The 19,589-nt window shown below is 39.8% G+C and overlaps 1 protein-coding gene across 4 annotated transcripts in view; it reads left to right on the forward strand.

Annotated features, from left to right (window-relative positions):
- The window catches only part of CSMD3 (CUB and Sushi multiple domains 3), a 767,725-nt gene that overhangs the window by 345,922 nt on the left and 402,214 nt on the right, over window positions 1-19,589 (forward strand). For all 4 annotated transcript variants that reach the window (XM_075415663.1, XM_075415665.1, XM_075415666.1 and 1 more), the window contains one exon: window positions 1,651-1,772. In XM_075415663.1, the coding sequence (XP_075271778.1) occupies window positions 1,651-1,772 (122 nt within the window). The remainder of the gene's footprint in view (window positions 1-1,650; window positions 1,773-19,589) is intronic.

The raw sequence follows: 19,589 nt of genomic DNA on the forward strand, positions 1-19,589 counted from the left end.
CCCTACTATTCTGTGATTCTGTGATTCTGTGATTCTGTGATGAAGAAGTTATACAAGACTGGGCCGAGTACTGACCCCTGGGGGACACCACTAGTTACAGGCCTCCAACTAGACTGCGCCGCTGCAGACAACCCTCTGAGCCCTGCCATTCAGCCAGTTCTCAATCCACATCGCTATGCACTCATCCAGCCCACGCTTCCTGAGCTCACCTGTGAGAACGTTATGAATGAGAGTGTCAGAAGCCTTGCTGAAGCCAAGGTAGACAACATGCACGGCTCTCCCCTCATCTACCCATACAGTCATGCCATCGTAGAAAGCTGGTCAAAGATTGGTCAAGCATGATTTCCCCTTGCTGAATCCATGGTGACTAGTCCTGGTAGCCTTCTTTTCCTCCACTTGCTTGATGATGACGTCTAGAATGACTTGTTCCCTCGTCTTTCCCAGGATGGAGGTCAGACCTGTAGTTCCCTAGGTCCTCCTTCTTGCCCTTTTTTAAGACTGGAGTGACATTGGCTTTCCTCCAGTCCTCGGGCACCTCTCCTGTCCTCCGAGACCTTTCAAGGATGATGGAGAGTTGTGGGTGCATTCCATCGGGGCCCATGAATTTGTGGGCATCCAGATTGCTTAAGTGAGCTCTCACACAGTCCTCCTCGACCAAGGGAAAGTCATCCTTTCTGTAGGCTTCTTCTCATATCTCCAGGGACTGGGATGCCTGAGGGCCCACCGGAGCACTGAAGACTGAAGGAAAGAAGGCATTCGGTAACTCTGCATCTTCTGCATTCTCCATCACCAGGACACCCACCTCGTTCATCAGCAGCCCCACATTTTCCCTAGTTTTCCTTTTGCTGATGATGTACTTGAAGAAGCCCTTCTATTTATCTTTTACATTCCTGGCCAGATTTAATTCCGGGTGGGCCTTAGCTTTCCTCCTTGCACCCCGGCATACTCTGACAGCATTCCTGTATTCCTCCCAAGCGGCCTTTCCCTCTTTCCACATTCCATAGACCTTTCTCTTCCATCTGAGTTCCACTAGAATCTCCTTGCTCATCCATGTGGGTCTCCTGTCTCCATTGCTAGATTTCTTGCTCATGGGAATCCACCGATCCTGAGCATGGAGGATATGATGCTTAAACAGTGATCAGCTCTCTTGGACCTCCCCTACCTTCTAGAGCCTTGACCCATGGGATTCCTCCAAGTAGGTCCTTGAAGAGGCCAAAGTTAGCTCTCCTGAAGTCCAAGGTTGTGATCCTAGTTATCGCCCTGCTTCCTCCACACAGTATCCTGAACTTCACCATTTCGGGTTCACTGCAGCCGAGACCGCCCCCAGCCTTCACATCCTCAACCAATCTCTCTCTGTTTGTTAGTGGTCAGAGAGTGCCTGATTGGTCCAACTCATTGCTTTCGTACAAAGACAAGAAAAGTGCCAAGTTGTCCCAGCTCAATACTCTTGCATTTCGGGCAAGGACACAATATTGATTGCCAGATGTACCAGTGAGTGGGAGGGGGCAGCTGTACTACCAGATGTAGCTATTTTTTTGGTCAATGGTATTAAAATCTATCACATCTTCATTAATATAGGTTAGATATTAGTTTATGCATCTGCTACATGAATTTTTCACGTGAACTAAAATGTCAACTTTCCTTTTGCAGTCAAGACTTGTGGATCCAATCTTCAGGGACCTGGAGGCACTTTCACATCACCCAATTTTCCATTCCAGTATGACAGCAATGCTCAATGTGTGTGGGTCATCACAGCTATCAATACTAATAAGGTAGGTTTAAAATTTTGGCTTTTCTTTAATGAAAAAAAAACAAAAGGATTTGTAGACCATTGCATTTTTCACTAATATGATTTATCTCTGCAGTTCGGCTTGGTGCATTGCAAACATTTCTACGAAATTGTTGACATTAGATGGGTATGGACAGATGTTAAAACCTGCTGTTTCCCCTACGAGTGTTTTGCTTTTTGTATGCCAGATAGATGCCATCATGTTTTAAGGGATTGTCTAAATGAATTCCCAGAAGCAACTATCCAATGGTATGAAGAAATGTCATGGGTCCACTAATACTATATTATAATCAATAGATCTTTTGTGTATAAGGCTGTTTATATATTTGGCCTTAGACTACTAATCACTGAAGTTTTTTAATACAATGTTACTTCATGAAAGACTGCTCTGAAGCGTAATTTGTTTCATTGTCTGAGCCACTGTATTAAAATCCCATGCACTTTATACCTAAACTTTAAACCAAAAGTACTAGAAGTTCTGATAATGCCAGATGAGTTAAAGTAGTGCAATAATGTGAAGTTGTGACACAGGTTGTCTTTAAACTCAAGAGCTAGGCACCTGGCAGCAATGACTATGTTCTATTTCCTAGTGTATCATTTTATCTAAACTGAGTGTAATGGACTTGTTTAGATGTGACAAAACAAAAAGTAGCTGTACAAATCAGGAAAGTTTTATAAAGACTATCAACATCTGTTGCAAATTCCTGTGTGGAAGAAGAAAAAGAGATATTTAACCAAGCGATTAGAATATGTAAAATGAATATGGTATCTGTGTTTGGGCAGGGTAGCGAAGGTTGGTTGGTTGTTTTATCGTTGTTTCAAGGACTGCTAATCCAATTTATGCAACTTATAGATCATCAAAATGTATCAAGAGTCCTTGAAAGAGCATGCAGTTTTTCTCCGACAGATGGGCACAAAGTTCAAAAATGACAATTAAGATCCATTTCTCTGAGCCGATGAAGCTTTATATTTTTATTTCTTTAAAGAAAAACTGTTCGTAAGCCAGATGAAATCTGGACATTTCTCAAATTTCTGACAGAAAGTTCTGTCAAAAGTGGTAGTGGATAGAATTTACTGTTGTATTTTTTGAGGAAATTAAATGCAGCTCTTACACTTTGAACAAGGGTCTAGAGAATAAATCTTATGCGGAGCGACTGAGGGAACTGGGGCTGTTTAGTCTGGAGGGGGGGTTCTTATTGCTCTCTACAGCTACCTGAAAGGAGGTTGTAGTGAAGCAGGTGTTGGTCTCTTCTCCCAAGTAACTAGCGATGGGACGAGAGGAAATGGCCTCAAGTTGCATCAGCAGAGGTTTAGATTAGATATTAGGAAAAATTTCTTTACTGAAAGAGTGGTCAGGAACTGGAATAGGCTGCCTAGGGAGCTGGTTGAGCCCCCATCCCTGGAGGTGTTCAAAAAATGTGTAGATGTGTCACTTTGGGATATGGTTTAGTAGGCATGGTGGAGTTGAGCAGATGGTTGGACTTGATGATCTTAGAATTCTTTTCCAACCTTAATGATTTTATGATTCTATGATTGTAGGTATTTAGTGCAGGGAAATTTAAAGATAATTCTTAACTTCTTTAAAAAGAAGTAGATAAAGTTATCATAGTTTGTGCTGAAGTAGCTTTCACAGAAATGGCTTTTCTCTATTTTCTGTTCGCTGTTGCTTAAATATATATATATATATTTAAATCTCTGTTTTGGTTAAGCCAATCAGAAATCATTAGCTTCCTTTGCCTATGTTTTTTCCACACAAATCTCTAAATAAAGTAAGTCTTCTGCTCTAGGTTTCTTTTTTCCACCTCAGAGTTTGCAAACTGCTGTCTCCCTTTAAGCAGGACTGTTAGTCTATTGGCAAACCAACTTTATGTTACCAATCCCATGAAGAATATGTCATAACAGGGCCTGAGAAAAGGACTAGTCTGAAGCAAGATTCAACTAAGTGTAAAATTCAGCCTGCAACCTGCTTTCTTTGCATAGAGTTCATATATGAGACAGAATAAATAAAATATGATGCCATAAAAAGTTATAAACTATATTTCCAGCTTTTTATTTGTAAGAAATGTTACTCAAGCATCTGATCTGATATAGAAACACTGAAAGGAAAAAAAGTTTAAAAATTTTAGGACAAAAGAAGTAGAAAGAATTCACTGCTTCTGGGGAGGGGAAGGGAACTATGCCATTAAAATACAGAGATTTTTTTAATATATTCAAAATATAAACATAAAATTGCAAGATCACATTACCTAATGTCAGAGTAAATTACCAGCAATTCATAGCATTGTCCAAAACCGAACTGATGAGTTTGTACAACATCCCATGAGATATTCAAGTACCATTTCCCTTACTAGATGTGAGAGAAGTAGTGAAGTGGAGTTCAAACCAAGAAATCATCATTTGCGTTTCTGTCCAGTTACTCACAAGAATGTTTCCTATGGACCCAAGGGGTTAACAATATGAGAATCACAGTTCAGGCCAAAGCAAAGAACTTTAAATCCTGTTGCACCTTTAGAGTACCACAGAGGGGCATTATTTTCTTGAATGTTCTTTTAGGCAGATCCCTGGAACTATAGTTTTGTTTTCTTTATCAACAAAGCTTTAGTTGATTCCACAGTAGTCATGGACAAAACAGTGGCAAAAATCATGTGCTTGACCTATATAAAAAAATGAGTGGAAACCATGTTAAGATAATCTAGAATTGGGAGAACTGTCCATGAATTTCCTCAGTCACGTACTGTTGAAGAAGCCTCACATGTGCAGCTAATCGTCTTCACAGGGAATTTCAATCACCCCAATATCTCCTTCTGAAAGGACAGAGGCAAGGCAAAAGGCAGCAACACAACCCTGAAAGGAGAACACACTTTGTTCAGGGTTCTGTTTTGAAGAATCCTACACAGATAGTTCTGGAGAAAACAGTTCAGAGACCTGATTAATTCTCAAGGATTGCTACCTCCAAGCTCAGTAATGGTTCATCCCAATGAACAGAAAACCATCAAAGTAACTAGCCAGCCTGCATGAATGAACAAGGAGGTCCTGGCTAAACTCCTACATAAAATGGAAGCATAAGCGAGATGGAATCAAGGTTAGGACACCCAGAAGTATAGAGACACTCCTCTGAGCATGCAGGGATATTTCTAGGAAAGCCAAAGCCCATATGGGATGAAGTCTGGCAAAGGACATGAATGCAACAAGAAGGGCGAGATTCAGTCCTGGAATAGGCATGTAGACATGGGATGAATGTCTATTTACCCAAGAGTTAAAGATCTTTTCAGGGTCTTTCTAGTGCTTTCTCCCTTAGAAAACTTTCAACTTCTGAGATATTTTATTGCAAAAGATTCAACAAAAGCAGCTGTGAAATACCAGATCAATAAGTCACGAATTACCAGGATCAATAAGTCCTCATGGTTCTTTCAGCTGCAGTATAAAATATTGTATATATTGCCATTTTGTAGTGAAAATCATGACATAATTTGTTGTAGTTATTATAAATGACTCTTAAAGGCTAATATTCATTACACACCAATAATATTTTTGACTTCAAGGCAAAAATCAAAAGTTATGCCTTTTATCAGTCATGCAAGGCAAACACTACTGAGTTCAGAAAAATAAGACAATGTTAGCATGAATCAAAAATGAACGCATTAAACCATTGATTATGTGAGCAAAAACTATACATGCAGATTCCTCAATATGTGCTAAAAAGAAATTGATGGAACATGTAAGATGATCTTATTTTCTTTTAACTTCAAGATTCTTCTAGTCAGTGTTAGACAACTTTTCTGTTTATACTGAAAACTATAAACGTATCTGAATATCGTTCCAAATAACTTTGTAAACCTTTTATCTACCCACCATTTTAGAAAGCGCATAATTATCTCCAAATCTGTATTTCACTTTAGTGCCAAAGAAGTACAGTTATGTCCAACCAATAGCATGCAAAGAACACTATATTCATAGAATCATTGAATCATAGAATCATAGAATCACTAAGATTGGAAAAAGACCTCCAAGATCAAGTCCAACCATCTGCCCAACACCACCATGCCTACTAAACCATATCCCAAAGTGACACATCTACACATTTTTTGAACACCTCCAGGGATGGGGGCTCACAGCTCCCTGGGCAGCCTATTCCAGTTCCTGACCACTCTTTCAGTAAAGAAATTTTTCCTAATATCTAATCTAAACCTCTGCTGATGCAACTTGAGGCCATTTCCTCTCGTCCCATCGCTAGTTACTTGGGAGAAGAGACCAACACCTGCTTCACTACAACCTCCTCTCACGTAGTTGTAGAGAGCAATAAGGACCCCCTCAGCCTCCTCTTCTCCAGACTAAACAGCCCCAACTCCCTCAGCCGTTCCTCCTAAGACTTACTCTCTGACCTTTCACCAGCTTCATTGCCCTTATCTGGACACACTCCAGTACTCCAATGTTCTTCTTGTAGTGAGGGGCCCAAAACTGAACACCATATTCAAGGTGTGGCCTCACCAGTGCCGAGTACAGGGGCACAATCACCTCCCTGCTCCTGCTGGCCACACTATTCCTGATACAAGCCGGGATGCCATCAGCCTTCTTGGCCCCCTGGGCACACTGCTGGCTCATGTTCAGCTGGCTGTCAACCAACACCCCAAGGTCCTTTTCCACCGGGCAGATTTTCAGCCACACCTCCCCAAGCCTGTAGCGTTGCATGGTGTTGTTGTAACCAAAGTGCAGGACCCAGCATTCGGCCTTGTTAAACCTCATACAGTTGGCCTCGGCCCATCAATCCAGTCTGTCCGGATCCCTCAAGCAGATCGACACTCCTACCAAACTTGGTGTCATCTGCAAATTTACTGAGGAAGCACTCAATCCCCTTATCCAGATCGTTGTTTAAACATGACTGGACCCATGCTGGCTGGGCCTGATCCCCTGGTTGTCCTTCACGTTCCCAGTGAGTGCACTCAGGGTGAATCGCTCCATAATCTTGCCCAGCACCGAGGTCAGGCTGACAGGCCTGTAGTTCCCGGGATACTCCTTCCGGCCCTTCTTGTAGATGGATGTTACACTGGTGATCCTCCAGTCATCTGGGACCTCCCCTGTTAACCAGGACTGCTGATGGATGATGGAGAGTGGCTTGGCCAGCTCCATCGCCAGTTCCCTGAGCACTCTTGGGTGGATCCCATCCGGCCCCATAGACTTGCAAGTGTCCAGGTGGCATAGCAGGTCATTAAGTGCTACCTCCTGGATTGCGGGAAGTTTGTTCTGCTCTCCTTCCCTGTCTTCCCGCTCAGAGGGGCTGACTACCCTGGGAATAACCAGTCTGACTATTAAAGATTGAAGCAAAGAAGGCATTAAGTACCTCAGCCTTTTCCTCATCCTTGTTGGCAATGTTCCCCCTCGCATCCAATAAGGGATGGAGTTTCTCCTTGGCCCTCTTTTTGTTGTGGATGTATTTGTAAAAACATTTTTTTATCCCTTACAGTGGTGACCAGCCTGATTTCTAGCTGGGCTTTCACATTTCTAATTTCCTCTCTGCACAACCTAACGAGACCCCTGTACTCCTCTGGAGTTGCCTGCCCTTTCTTCCGTAGGTGGTAGACCCTCCTTTTTTTCCTGAGTCCCAGCAAGAGCTCCCTGTTCAGCCAGGCTGGACGTCCTCCCCATCAGTTCATCTTGTGGCACATGGGGACAGCCAGCTCCTGTGCCTTTAAGACTTCCTCCTTGAACAGTGTCCAGCCTTCCTGGACTCCTTTGGCCTGCAGGACTCTCTCCCAGGGGACCCTCTCAACCAGTGCCCTGAATAGTACAAAGTCTGCCCTCTGAAAGTCCATGGTGGTGGTTTTGATGGCACCCCTCCTAACTTCACCTCGAACGAAGAACTCTATCATTTCATGGTCGCTAAGCCCAAGACAGCCACCGACTACCACATCTCCCACCAGTCCTTCTCTCTCCAGGTGCTTTTGACACCTTGCCACAGTGGTTTTGCCACTTCAGGAAGGATCCCTCAGCATGAGCCTCCGCTCCAGAGCCCTGCGCCAGCAAATGTCTCATCTTGCCAGAGTAAACACTGGGTGGATTGATTTAGCGTTTTTTGCTAAAGCTGGCAAGCATCACAATTTAGTTCTAAAACATTAAATGCCATTTCTTGAACTTAAGGAATTATCATCAAGAAAACATTTTCATATTGTAATAAATATTTGCAAAATTTTCTGTGTAGTGTTTTCTGAATCACAAAACCTCATTTTGTATGTCTTATTGCTTCCATAACTCAAATATCTATTGCTGCTTTTAGTGACACAGATTATACAGCTGTTCCTTGACGTTTTTCAGAAAATCTTTGTTGTTAGTTTTAAACCACAGAATGAATGACTTACATGATAACATTCTGGAGAGTGAGGGAAAGAAATCTGTTATCTGATACTAATATGCATGTTGTAGAAAAAAAAACAACAAAAAAATGAAAGACATTTGTAGATTGTAAAATCTGCAAACTACCTTTTTGACAGGTGGAGTTAAATCATATGGCAATTCTTCATTATAGGCATTCTTAAGTTATGGTGTTTCAAATTCTCTAGATATGTTGCCGATATAAGAACGGTAAATTTTATTCTTTCATTCTTAGCTAATATAAAAAAAATACAAATTTCCTATGTTATATACAATAGTTTAGTTTGTTGTATCCCTCTGCTTTACCTTGACAAAATAAGTTGTCTTGATTGCTAATGAAGTAAGAAAGCTGTTTCCAGCACAGTACCAAGGCACAATTATTTTTTCTGTATCTTCACCTGCTTCCTTTTCATTTGTTACAAGATAAAGTTTGAAAGTTGAACAATTTCCTCAGTTTCACTTAACATAAAGGGCTGTTGTTTGTTAGACAGTGCCTGCCCTGATTTGTTAGGTTTTTTTTACCATATGTGATATTCAGAGAAATAAACCAGACCTATTAGGCAGTAATTGCTAGATAATCGTAATCATAGCATAAGCATGCTAAAACCAGTTTTAGGCCAAGCGAAAGCCAAATAATGCTGAGATTCTCATGGCCAAGTCAATACATATCCTGTGGATTTTTTACTAGTAATGGGAAAATGCTATTTGCTGGGCTACATTAAAACATAGTTCAGGTTATTTGCTTCAATAGCATGTGGGATAAGAAAATTGCCATTATGACTCTTGATTTTTCCCTTCAAAGGATGAGCTCCCAAATGATCAGTTTAAATTTAACAGCAGGCTAAAATATCAGTAAATCTTAATTAGGGCTGAAGTTAACTAGATTTGAAGTCTTCTGAGTTATAGTTGCTGATTTTTTTCTAACCTGCAGTGACAGAAACACTGTGGAAAATGTCAGTGCTATGATAGCCTTTCTGACAGATATCAGCCATATTCACACCACTTATCGTTCACCACTTTGCATTAAGAAGAGAAATAAACAAAAGGGTTCCTTTAAAAAAAAATCAAGCTGTTTTCCAAAATTATAATGAGAAATTAAATATCTAAGCTCATTGTTAAATTTAGATAGATCTGTTAATTTTACATAGCAGGAAATTTATAGAAAATGATTTTTATATGATTACATGTAATTATCTGTTTGTCAAGGTCATATTCTAAATTTTACATTCAGTGTATTTCAAGCATAAAAATATTCTTACTACCTGCATATGTGTGTGCTTTACAATGCATTCTTTAGAATATAGGTTTCAAAATTTTGCCAGTGTTCACATTCTTATCTTTTAATCTATTGTATTTTGAAATAATTTTTAAATCAATAAGGATTTATGTCTGGCAGTTGGGAGATAGTTGGGTTTTGGTTTTCATTTTAGGTTTAGTCTTTTTAGTTATTTTTGCTTGGGTTTTTTTGTGGATGTCAAATTCTGTTAGGAATTTTATCATCTAAATTTTGACATAATGGCGGAGCCTACTGAATATTTATGACATCTGTTTCCAACTGTTGTAATCCTTTACTTTCTAAGAAACTGTGGTAATATTTCAAAATATCTGGGAATCTACTTACTTCTGCAAGTCTAAAGAAATTTACTGAGGCAATAACTTGCAACTGTTACTGAAGTAATATTAAATATGGCTCCCATTTAATCACTCTATATTAAGATATTATCTTTTTTTACACATTATTATGTTCCATTCATCCCTCACTTTTTCCTTACATCATGAGGTTGCTGTTTTCATCCTGCAGAAATTTAATCTTTTCATTTCTGAGTTTTTATGCTTTTCAGGCCAAGGCGAAAATAAGCAAAATAATTCAGCGAAAGCTGAGTGTTTACACTGAATTTACCACAGCTGTGTTATTTCATTAACCATGTCAAAACTGTCAGTGTATCATTTCCTCAGCTTGCTGTCAAGCCTAAAACTAGTTGCCATCCATACTTACTCACGTTGACAGTATAAATCTCAAGCAGGCTGGGTGTTTTAGCATGAACTCAAGCACTCATTTCGTGAAGTCTGTCTTGGTCAGGCCTATTAGAACAAACTACATTGCAGGTCTTTTTACAAGCAAATATCTCAAACTTGGCTTTTCCTAAACCTAATGTACAGATGTATTGCGGGTGTTACAGTCAGTGAAATGATTAGAAAGTACGAGCATACTTAAGCTCATTCATATTTTAGCCATAATCCTGATTTTCAGCCATACAGATTAAAAAAGCTGGTACTGTGTTTATCAACAGGAGATAATGTGCTTTTATACTATACGAAACCAGAAAATGTAAAAAATATTTAACTTCTGCTCAGAACACATTCAATTTCTTCGTAGTGTTAGCTACATTTTTCTTCCATAGTGTTCATGAACATTTTGATCCAGTTAAAAAAATCTGAGTGAAGTATATACCGCAATTTAAAAAAAAATCTTAGAAATATATGTAGAGGGACGGGAGATTGTCTTGGTGGAGTAAGAGCGTAGAAGGAAATCCAGCTATTTTTAAGACAGGAAGTTAGCAGGTTCGGCAGTGAGGGAGTAGAATCAATTGTTGAATTCAAGAATTTGGAGTCAGGAGGTATGTGCATATGCTTTGGATTATGTGTTGGAGAAAAATGTAAAATAAAAGCAATGTGGAGGAAAAAAAGTAAAGCCTTTGCAGATGGATAAATGACTTGTCCTCCTGTCCTGTAATTTTAATACATCTCCACTTTCATCATGAAAGAAGGACAGGTCCATTTTCTTAATTATTCTAGATTTTATCTCACTAAATATTTTCCTGCCCTTTCTGTGACTATAGGAGTGATGTTTTATACTCTGAAAATATGATCTACCCATAAGGAATAGTTGAGACATTGTGTATATTGCGATAACTGCAACAGGAGTAGTTACTTTTATTTCAATCATCAGCAATTTTAGATTCTAGCCATAACCTGAATTTCAGGTTTTAACTCTGCCTTTGATTGAAACTTCAGATCGAATTAAAGGTTGAATTTGAGTTTTAGTTCTGTGTGACTTTTTATAAGTTCCTGAAATTGTTGTAAGTTATGTCTCCCATACACTATGAAGACAAACGTATTTTCTTATTTGTACTGATGTTGAATATGCACACCCAGGCTAGAACTTTGAAAAAGACATATGCATATGACCCAGAGACTTTGATAGGAATCTTCTAGTGCTTGCACTCTGAGCAATTGATATGTTTCAGTCTTCTTTGTCTGATGAATTTTTGTCACAGAGACTTGGCACTTTCCTCCACAGTTGAGTTCACTTAGTTGCTCTTGTGAATGATTTTTATACTAAATTGTTTTTCTCAATGTGTACCTTTTTCTGATATTTGACTGGCAAAAATGGAGCTGCTGGTAGTTTCTTTGTTTGTTTGTTTTCTATGAAGCGACTCCTTTAACTGTTCATGGTAAAATTCTGTGGTGGGTTAACCTTGGCTGGCTGTTCTATCACTCCTCTTCCTCAACTCGACAGCAGGAGAAAAAACAACGAAAAGTCTCATGGGTTGAGATAAGAACAGGGAGATCACTTACTAGTCACTATCATCTGTGAAACAAACTTGACTTGGGAAATTCAGTTAATTTATTGTCAATCAAATTATAGTAAGATAGTGAGAAATAAGAACAAATTTAAAACAATACCCTCTCTCCACTCCTCCCTTCTTCCCAAGCTCAAATTTGTTCCTGATTTTTCTATCTCCTCTCTCCAAACAGTGCATAGAGGATGGGAAATGGGTTTTGTGGTCAATTCATAACACTTTATCTCTGCCACTCCTTCCTCCTCATGTTCTTCCCCTGCTCCAGCGTTCAGTCCCTCCCACAGGCTGCAATTCTTCATGAACTGCTCCAGTATGGGTTCTTGCTGTGAGGTCCAGTCCTTCAGGAGTGGACTGCTCCAGTCTGGGTCCCCATAGATTCACAGGCCCTGTCAGGAGCCTGCTCCAGTGTGGAGTCCCCATGTGGCCGCTGTTTCCTTCAGGGCACATCCACCTGCTCTGGCGTGGGATCTTCAATATGCTGCAGGTGGATATCCACCCCACTGTGGACCTCCATGGGCTGCAGGGATACAACTTGCCTTACCATGGTGTTCCTCACAGGCTGCAGGGGAATCTCCACTCTGGCACCTGGAGTGCTTCCTCCCCCCTCCTTCTCCACTGACTAGTGTCTGCAGGGTTGTTTTTCTTGCATATTGTCACTTCTCTCCCTCAGCTGCTGTTGCATGCCATTTTTTACCCTTTCTTAAATATGTTATCATAAAGGCGATACCAACATCATTGATTTGCTCAGCTTTGGCCAGTGACGGGTCCATCTTGCAGCAACCTGGAACTGGCTCTGTCTTACATGGGGGCAGCTCCTCATCAGTTCTCACAGAAGTCAACCCTGCAGTCCCTCCCTGCTACCAAAATATTGTCATGTAAACCCAATACACATTCACAATACAAACTGAAGGTGATGTTTGCAGGGACATCCACTGAGACTTAAGTCACTAATATAACTCTGTGTTTCTGTCCTCTTTGAGATGTGTGGCTACTCATCTGGTTAGATTGACACCAGTTACTGACCTCTCTGTTTTCTTTTGGAACAGACTGCTGACCCTCAGTGGGATGAAAAAGCGTAGACTTCTATGCTGCATGCAAGGATATCACTTTTGGCTAGCTACTGAATGGAAGAACAGAAACAGGGGCAAGTTAATTAGAAGTCCTCAGCCGCTTCCCATGATTGCAATCATCTTGCTGTTTAAGAACACTGATTTTTTTTTTTCAATTCTGACAGTGAACTTGGTTTTAGGAGGGAAGGACAGTAATGATTTTTTCATTGTTCTTTTATAGATTGGTTGATTTTTTCCTGCTTATACCTCTTGATAGTTGTTTATAATAGTCTGGCTAAGCCATATTTTTTTAGGCTATTTGGATCGTTTTTGTCTCCCTGTCTGTGGAAGTTTTTATAATAGTCTGGCTAAGCCATATTTTTTTAGGTTATTTGGATCATTTTTGTCTCTCTATCTGTGGAAGTAAAAAAAATAAATATATTTAGAGCAAAAGGGCACAAAAAGTTCCAGGGTTTTTCTAACACATCTTCTTGGAAAGTAGTAAAATGGGCTGATGCGTTTTACTACAAAAATAGCTTTTGAAAAAGTAGATAATGAAACTCATGATATATTAGGTATTTAAAGTTAGTTTAAATACAATGTTTCAAAATTACTTTTGTTTTCTTTAGAAATATTCTTAGATTTGAGTCTTACTCTGCTATGCACACTCTATCACACACTCTGTGTGATCTTTTAGTATCAGCTCATTTTATTTGTTATTTACTGGGATGATATAATTAATGAAATACATTTCACCTCCTTTATAACACCAGATGCTTAAGTAAATTGCTATAAAGCCTTTCAACCTTAAGATTGATGTTATCAAAGAGGCATAGCATTAAGTGCTCAAATACCACTAAAAATCAGTGAGGATACGAATTCCAAATACAACAAATCTTCTTGTAAAAAAACTTATTATTAGTAATCAGTACGTATCCCTCTATTAGGAGAAACAAAAAGACTAGAACATTTGTGGCTCTTATTGCTGTTCCAACTTATGCTTATCTGGCAGTGAGAGTCATCCATAATTTTCTCAAAGTAACACAGGAGAATGCTCTCCTAAGATATATGAAACATGTTGAAAAGACTAGATTAGACAGGAGGAACCCGATCTGAGAGTTTGGAATATTGACAGTTGTCTGATCAGCTGAATGGACAGGCAATGCGCATTGCCACTGTGAAAATGGTGTTACTAAGAAAAAGAATTTCAAATGTTCTCACATACTGCCTCATAGCCTTGGTACATCTGGTGAATATACAGGTCAAAATCAGACCTATGTTGTGAGTTTAAATGCCTTAGAAGTTAAGTGGTGTCTACCCATGATTTTATGGCTCACGGCTTCAAAGTTCAGATATCTGTTTATACTGTGGCCTGGAACTAGTCTTGAAACTCATCAGTCATTTCCATGGTTTGTGAGCAACCCCACAGATGTCAATGGACCTATTCGAATGGATTCAGAGGAGGGCCACAAAAATTATCAAAAAAAACCCCCACAAACAAAATCAGCTTTACTGGCTTTTGTAAACTTTAATTTATTAGCATTTTGATCTCTGGTCCATCATTTTTTGTTGACTATTAATGTTTAGAGATATTTCAAAACTATTTTATCTTTTTTGTTTACAGCTGGCCTTGTTGCCATTCTGAATTTGGACAGTCTAAGAAAACAAATGAGATCTTAGCTTAGCTGTGTCCAGCTTCCTAATATGGTTATGTATTTCTTTTTAAACACAAAGCCATGTTTTCTATAGCCTATAAGTTGTAATCAATGGCATCTTCTCTCACCTTTGTCTAAAATCTACCATTCCTTTCATTTATTCTCATGCTACAATATCAAATGCTTTCCAGGCAGGGTATTGTGTTCAGAAAAGTGTAATAGGAAATAATTATCACTTTATTCTCAATAGAGTCATCCCCATCTGTAGCATCAAAGGATTTCAAAAAGTCTGATAAGCAGCAAGGGATGAAAGCCCTCCCTTTGAGTCACAAGGTTCAGAGCAGACCCCCTTGCTTTCTAAACTCCTTCTCAGAGAGAGGAGCCTAAGTGTGGCTGAATCCACTCCTAGTCCCAGACTTGGTCAACGGTTTATGTCTAAGGGGTTAAGTATGTAGCCACTTATCAGAGTCAAGGTTTACCTGTCAGAGCCCTCCCAGGGACTTTCACTGAGACAGTTTTCCAAAGTTGAAACAATAGGCAATTTATTCAAGCGACAGGTATCACATATTCGGGACTGCCATAGATAAATGCACAATCTACAAAAAGTTAGCTCAAGTTAATAGTTCAGCACTTTAGTTTATAATATTTTCCCATGGATATGTCCAACAAAGTCAGAGGTGTAACTCTTACCAAAAAGGTGTCCCTTCATGGGGGGGGATGAGAGGCCCAGGCTCATTGACCTGTCTGTCAGGTAAGGTTTTTGTATGACTCCTCCAAAAGAGGGTTTTCAAGTGCCAATTTTTAAACCTTTGAAAATCTTTTGGCGCAGATATTGGTGAGGTGGGACTAAGTCAATTAGATGTCGATTGACTCTTAGCATAGCACCATTGTGTTGTCAGAAGAGGGACTCAGTGGTTCCATACGCCCTCGCCCTCGGAGTGAAGAGCTTAGTACGTCCTTTTGGGAGGCCTTTTGTTCTTTAACTGAAGCAGCATCTGGATGTGAAGCCTTTGCTTCACCCCAGATGTCACACAGTTGATCTGAGTGTCACTTCCGGGCTGTTACTTCTTGTGACATCAGAAGGGGTAAAGGAGTCTGATAAGCGGCAAAAGGAAAACCCTCCCTTTGAGTCACAAGGTTCAGAGCAGACCCACTTGTGTTCTAAACTCTCTCTCAGAGGAGAGTCTAGGTGCAGCTGGATCCACTCCTAGTCCCAGACATGGTCAACGGTTTATGTTTAAAGGGTTAAGTTTGTAGCCACTCATCACACTCAACTTTCCTGTCAGAGCCCTTCCAAGGACTTTCACTGAAACAGTTTCACAAAGTAATTTATTCAAGCAACAGATATCACAGATTTGGGATTGCCATTGATAAATGCACTGTCTACAAAAGCTGAGCTCAAGGTAATATTTTTGCTCTTTACTTAACAAAGTGTTCCCGGGGATAAGTCTGACAAAAGTCAGAGGCATGACTCTTACCAAAAAGGCGTCCCTTCTTGGGGGAGGAAGAGAGGTTCAGGACCGTTGACCCGTCTGTCAGGTAAAGCTCTTGCTTGGCTCCTCCTCCCAAAGAGAGTTTTCAAGTGCCAGTTTTTCTACATTTGAAAATCTTTTGGCAAGGTGGGACAAAGTCAATTATTATGTGATGATTGCCTCTTGGCATGGAATGTTATGTCCTCACAAGCAGGACTCAGCAGTTCAACATGCCTCCGGAGCGGGCATCTTGGTATGTGCTCAGGAGGGCTATCTGTTCTTTATCTGAAGCAACTTCTGGCTGCGTGGCCTCTGCTGGGCCCCACAGATCACTTGATTTACAGTGGTGGGCTATCCCCCCTTACTTCTGTCTGATAAGGGGGGATGTTATTTGCAAGTTAATTGCTCCCTTTGTCATCTATTCTGCTCTTGATGCCCAAGTACAAGCATGTCTTTCGTCTTGCATTAACAAGTCCAACAAGGCCATCGACTACACTTCTGTCTGATAAGTTGTTCAAGTTGAACCACTCCCTTGTGTTAACTCTTCAGTGTTTGACACGTGAGTCCGGCAAGTCCTCCTCTGGCATTGACAAGTCCAGCAAGGCCATCAACCCACACTGTCTTTTTCACAAGAGCAGTAAAGAAGATATGGAAGGACAATTTTATGGGAGAGAGAAACCTTTTGTAGATCAGTGTCATCTAACCTTAGTCAGCAGAATGTTAATTGACGTAGTTGGTAGGTTTTTTTTTTAATCTCTCTCTCCGGTTAATGAAGAGATATTAATTTCAGTCAAGGTACAAATACTAATGTACTGATGAATAATAAAACATAAGTATATATATTATATATAAACCAATTATATTTATCCTAAGAGGAATGTCCAAAATAGGTAAGATTAATTTCTCTTTTCACTAGCAGTGAAGATAGTAATTGATCGTTTTTGAGGAGATGCCTGATTTTCAGTTGATTCAATTTTCACAGAATCACGGAATGGTTGAGGTTGGAAGGGACCTCTTGTCCAACCTCCCTGCTCAAGCAGGGCCACTTAGAGATGGTTACCCATGACCATGCCCAGATGGCTTTTAAATATCTCCAAGGAGGGAGACTCCACAACCTCCCTGGGCAACCTGTGCTAGTGCTTGGTCACCCTCACAGTTAAAAGCTCTTTCCTAATGTTCATACAGAGACTCTTGTGTTTTGGTTTGTGCCCGTTGCCTCTGATCCTGTCCCATCAGTGAAAAGAGCCTGTCTCCATCTGCTTTGAACCCTCCCTTCAGGTATTTATATACACTGATAAAACCGCCTGTGTGCCTTCTGTTGAACAGTCCCATCTCTCTTAGTCTTTCCTCACAGAAGAGTTGCTTGAGTCCCTTAATCCTTCCTGCGGCTGTTTGTTAGACTCTTTCCAGTATGTGCAAGTCTCTCTAGTACTGGTGAGTGCTGGACACCATATCTAGACCTGTCTCACCACTGCTGAGCAGAGCAGAAGGATCTGATGGCAATACTTTTTCTAATGCAACTGAGGATACCATTCACCTTCTTTGTAGCAAGGGCACATTGTTGTCTCATGCTCAATCTGGTGTCTACCAGGACCCCCAGCTACATTTCTGCAAAGCTGCTTTTCAGCTGGGTGGCCCCCAGCATATACTGATGTGTGGAGTTGTTCCTCCCCAGGGGCTGGACTTCGCACTTTTCTTTGTTGAACTTCATGAGGTCCCTGTTGTTCCATTTCTCCATCCTGTTGAGATCCCTCTGGATGGCAGCTTGACCCTCTGCCACTGTTCCCAGTTTGGTGCTGTGGCACACTTGCAGAGGGTACACTCTGCCCCATCATTCAGATCACCAAAGAAGATGTTAAACAGGACTGGTCCCAGTATTGATCCCTGGGATACACCACCGGTTCTGGTCTCCACCTAGACTTTGTGCTGCTGATCACCATGCTCTGGATCCAGACTTTCATTCCGTTTTCAAGCCACCTCACTGTCTGTTCACCCAGCCTGTACATCAAGAGCTTGTCTGTAAGTATCTTATGGGTGACAATGTCAAAGGCCAGGTAGACAGTATTCACTGCTCTCCTCGCATCTACCAGGCTAGTCATTTTGTCATAGAAGCTTATCAAATTTAGTCAAGCATGATTTCCCCTTGGTGAAGCCATGCTGACTACACCTGACAATTCTCAATGTTCCTGGAAACAGTTTCCAGGATTAGTTGCACCATGGCAGTGCTAATGTTAAATAAAGTTATACCTCAAGGTAAATAATTTAAATAAGCTTGTACCTCAGTCTTACAATAAATGATAGATTCAATATATTTTTGTACTGAAATTGTTCTTGTATAATCAAATATATAATAACACAATTATTTTGATGGAGAGACCTGTGATTCTGTGGAAAATTATGGAGGTAAATTGCATCAATCAGACAGCAACATTTCATAGCTTATACCATCAAATATGAATGCACATCATTTACTTATCAGGAAGAAGTCAGACATACTCAGCACAAAAGCAGTTAACCATCCTGAGAGCATATGAGGACATACAGATATAAACAGGATGTAAGTTCTTCTGCTTGACTAGTTTCACTTCTACCAGTGAAAAATGCAACCAGAGAATTCCTTTTGATTGATGAGCAAAGGGAGGGCATGACTTTATCAGTAGTCTATAGGTGATTTTTTTTCTAGACTTAACAGTAAAAACTGATGAAAGTAAATATCTTGTGGATATGCTTCAGTGAGGAGGATTTCTTGCTGTTGCTAGTATGTTTGGACCATTCATACTGTTTTTATTTTGCAAGATAATGTTTGCAGAAATAGATTTCTTTGTAGTTCAATAATAGACATTCTGGCACTGGAGGGGTGGCCAAAATTTTTAAGTCCAATCTTTACCTCTCTTGTTGTCTTCTATGTACACATACCATTCCCACACAGTGTCTAGATCAAAAATTTTACCTTCTTTTCCAGTAGCTGAATAAAAATATGTGAAATTAACTTCATTTTATGTACAACCACTTGTGATTTTTAGAGGTATAATGAGACAGTATTTGCAAAGGCTAAGATATTTAATGTGAGAAAATATGGCAAAATCCAATCTGACATAATTGTTTAGAGGTGAAGAGAATCTCAAACCCACAACACAATATTCTATTTCACAACATAGAAGTTATATAATAATTTATGTTGTTGGGAACACGATAAACACAATGACTTAAGTAAAAGCCAATGTGTTTCCTTAATGATTTATTTGCACTTCTTTATTTCCCTTTGTGGATACTATATTGATAGTTGAATTAAATTGTGTAATTACTATTTATTTTTCTTTCTTTGGAGAAGACCTTATTTACAAAATAATTTCCTTTTTACTTCTTTTTATTGGGGCTGTGTAGGTTGATTAAATGTTGAGACTGTATTCCTCAGATTAATCAATCTCAGAAACTCTTCTTGTGAATTCAGGCCAAGACAATACAAGTGTTAGTTCTGTGCAAACAGAGAACAACATGAAAAATAGAAATATAATTCTCAATGCTGTTATTTTAATGTGCTGTCCTTCCATTTTAAGACTTTCCATTAGTATTTGTTCTCAGGATAAGAAAGCATTATACATTTGTTTTCAATTAGTGTGGATCCAAAGTAAATAATTCTACATGACCTTTATAAATAACTGGCTTCAGGGTTA

This window comes from Opisthocomus hoazin, chromosome 3 (assembly GCF_030867145.1).
Source record: "Opisthocomus hoazin isolate bOpiHoa1 chromosome 3, bOpiHoa1.hap1, whole genome shotgun sequence".
Taxonomy (NCBI): Eukaryota; Metazoa; Chordata; class Aves; order Opisthocomiformes; family Opisthocomidae; genus Opisthocomus; species Opisthocomus hoazin.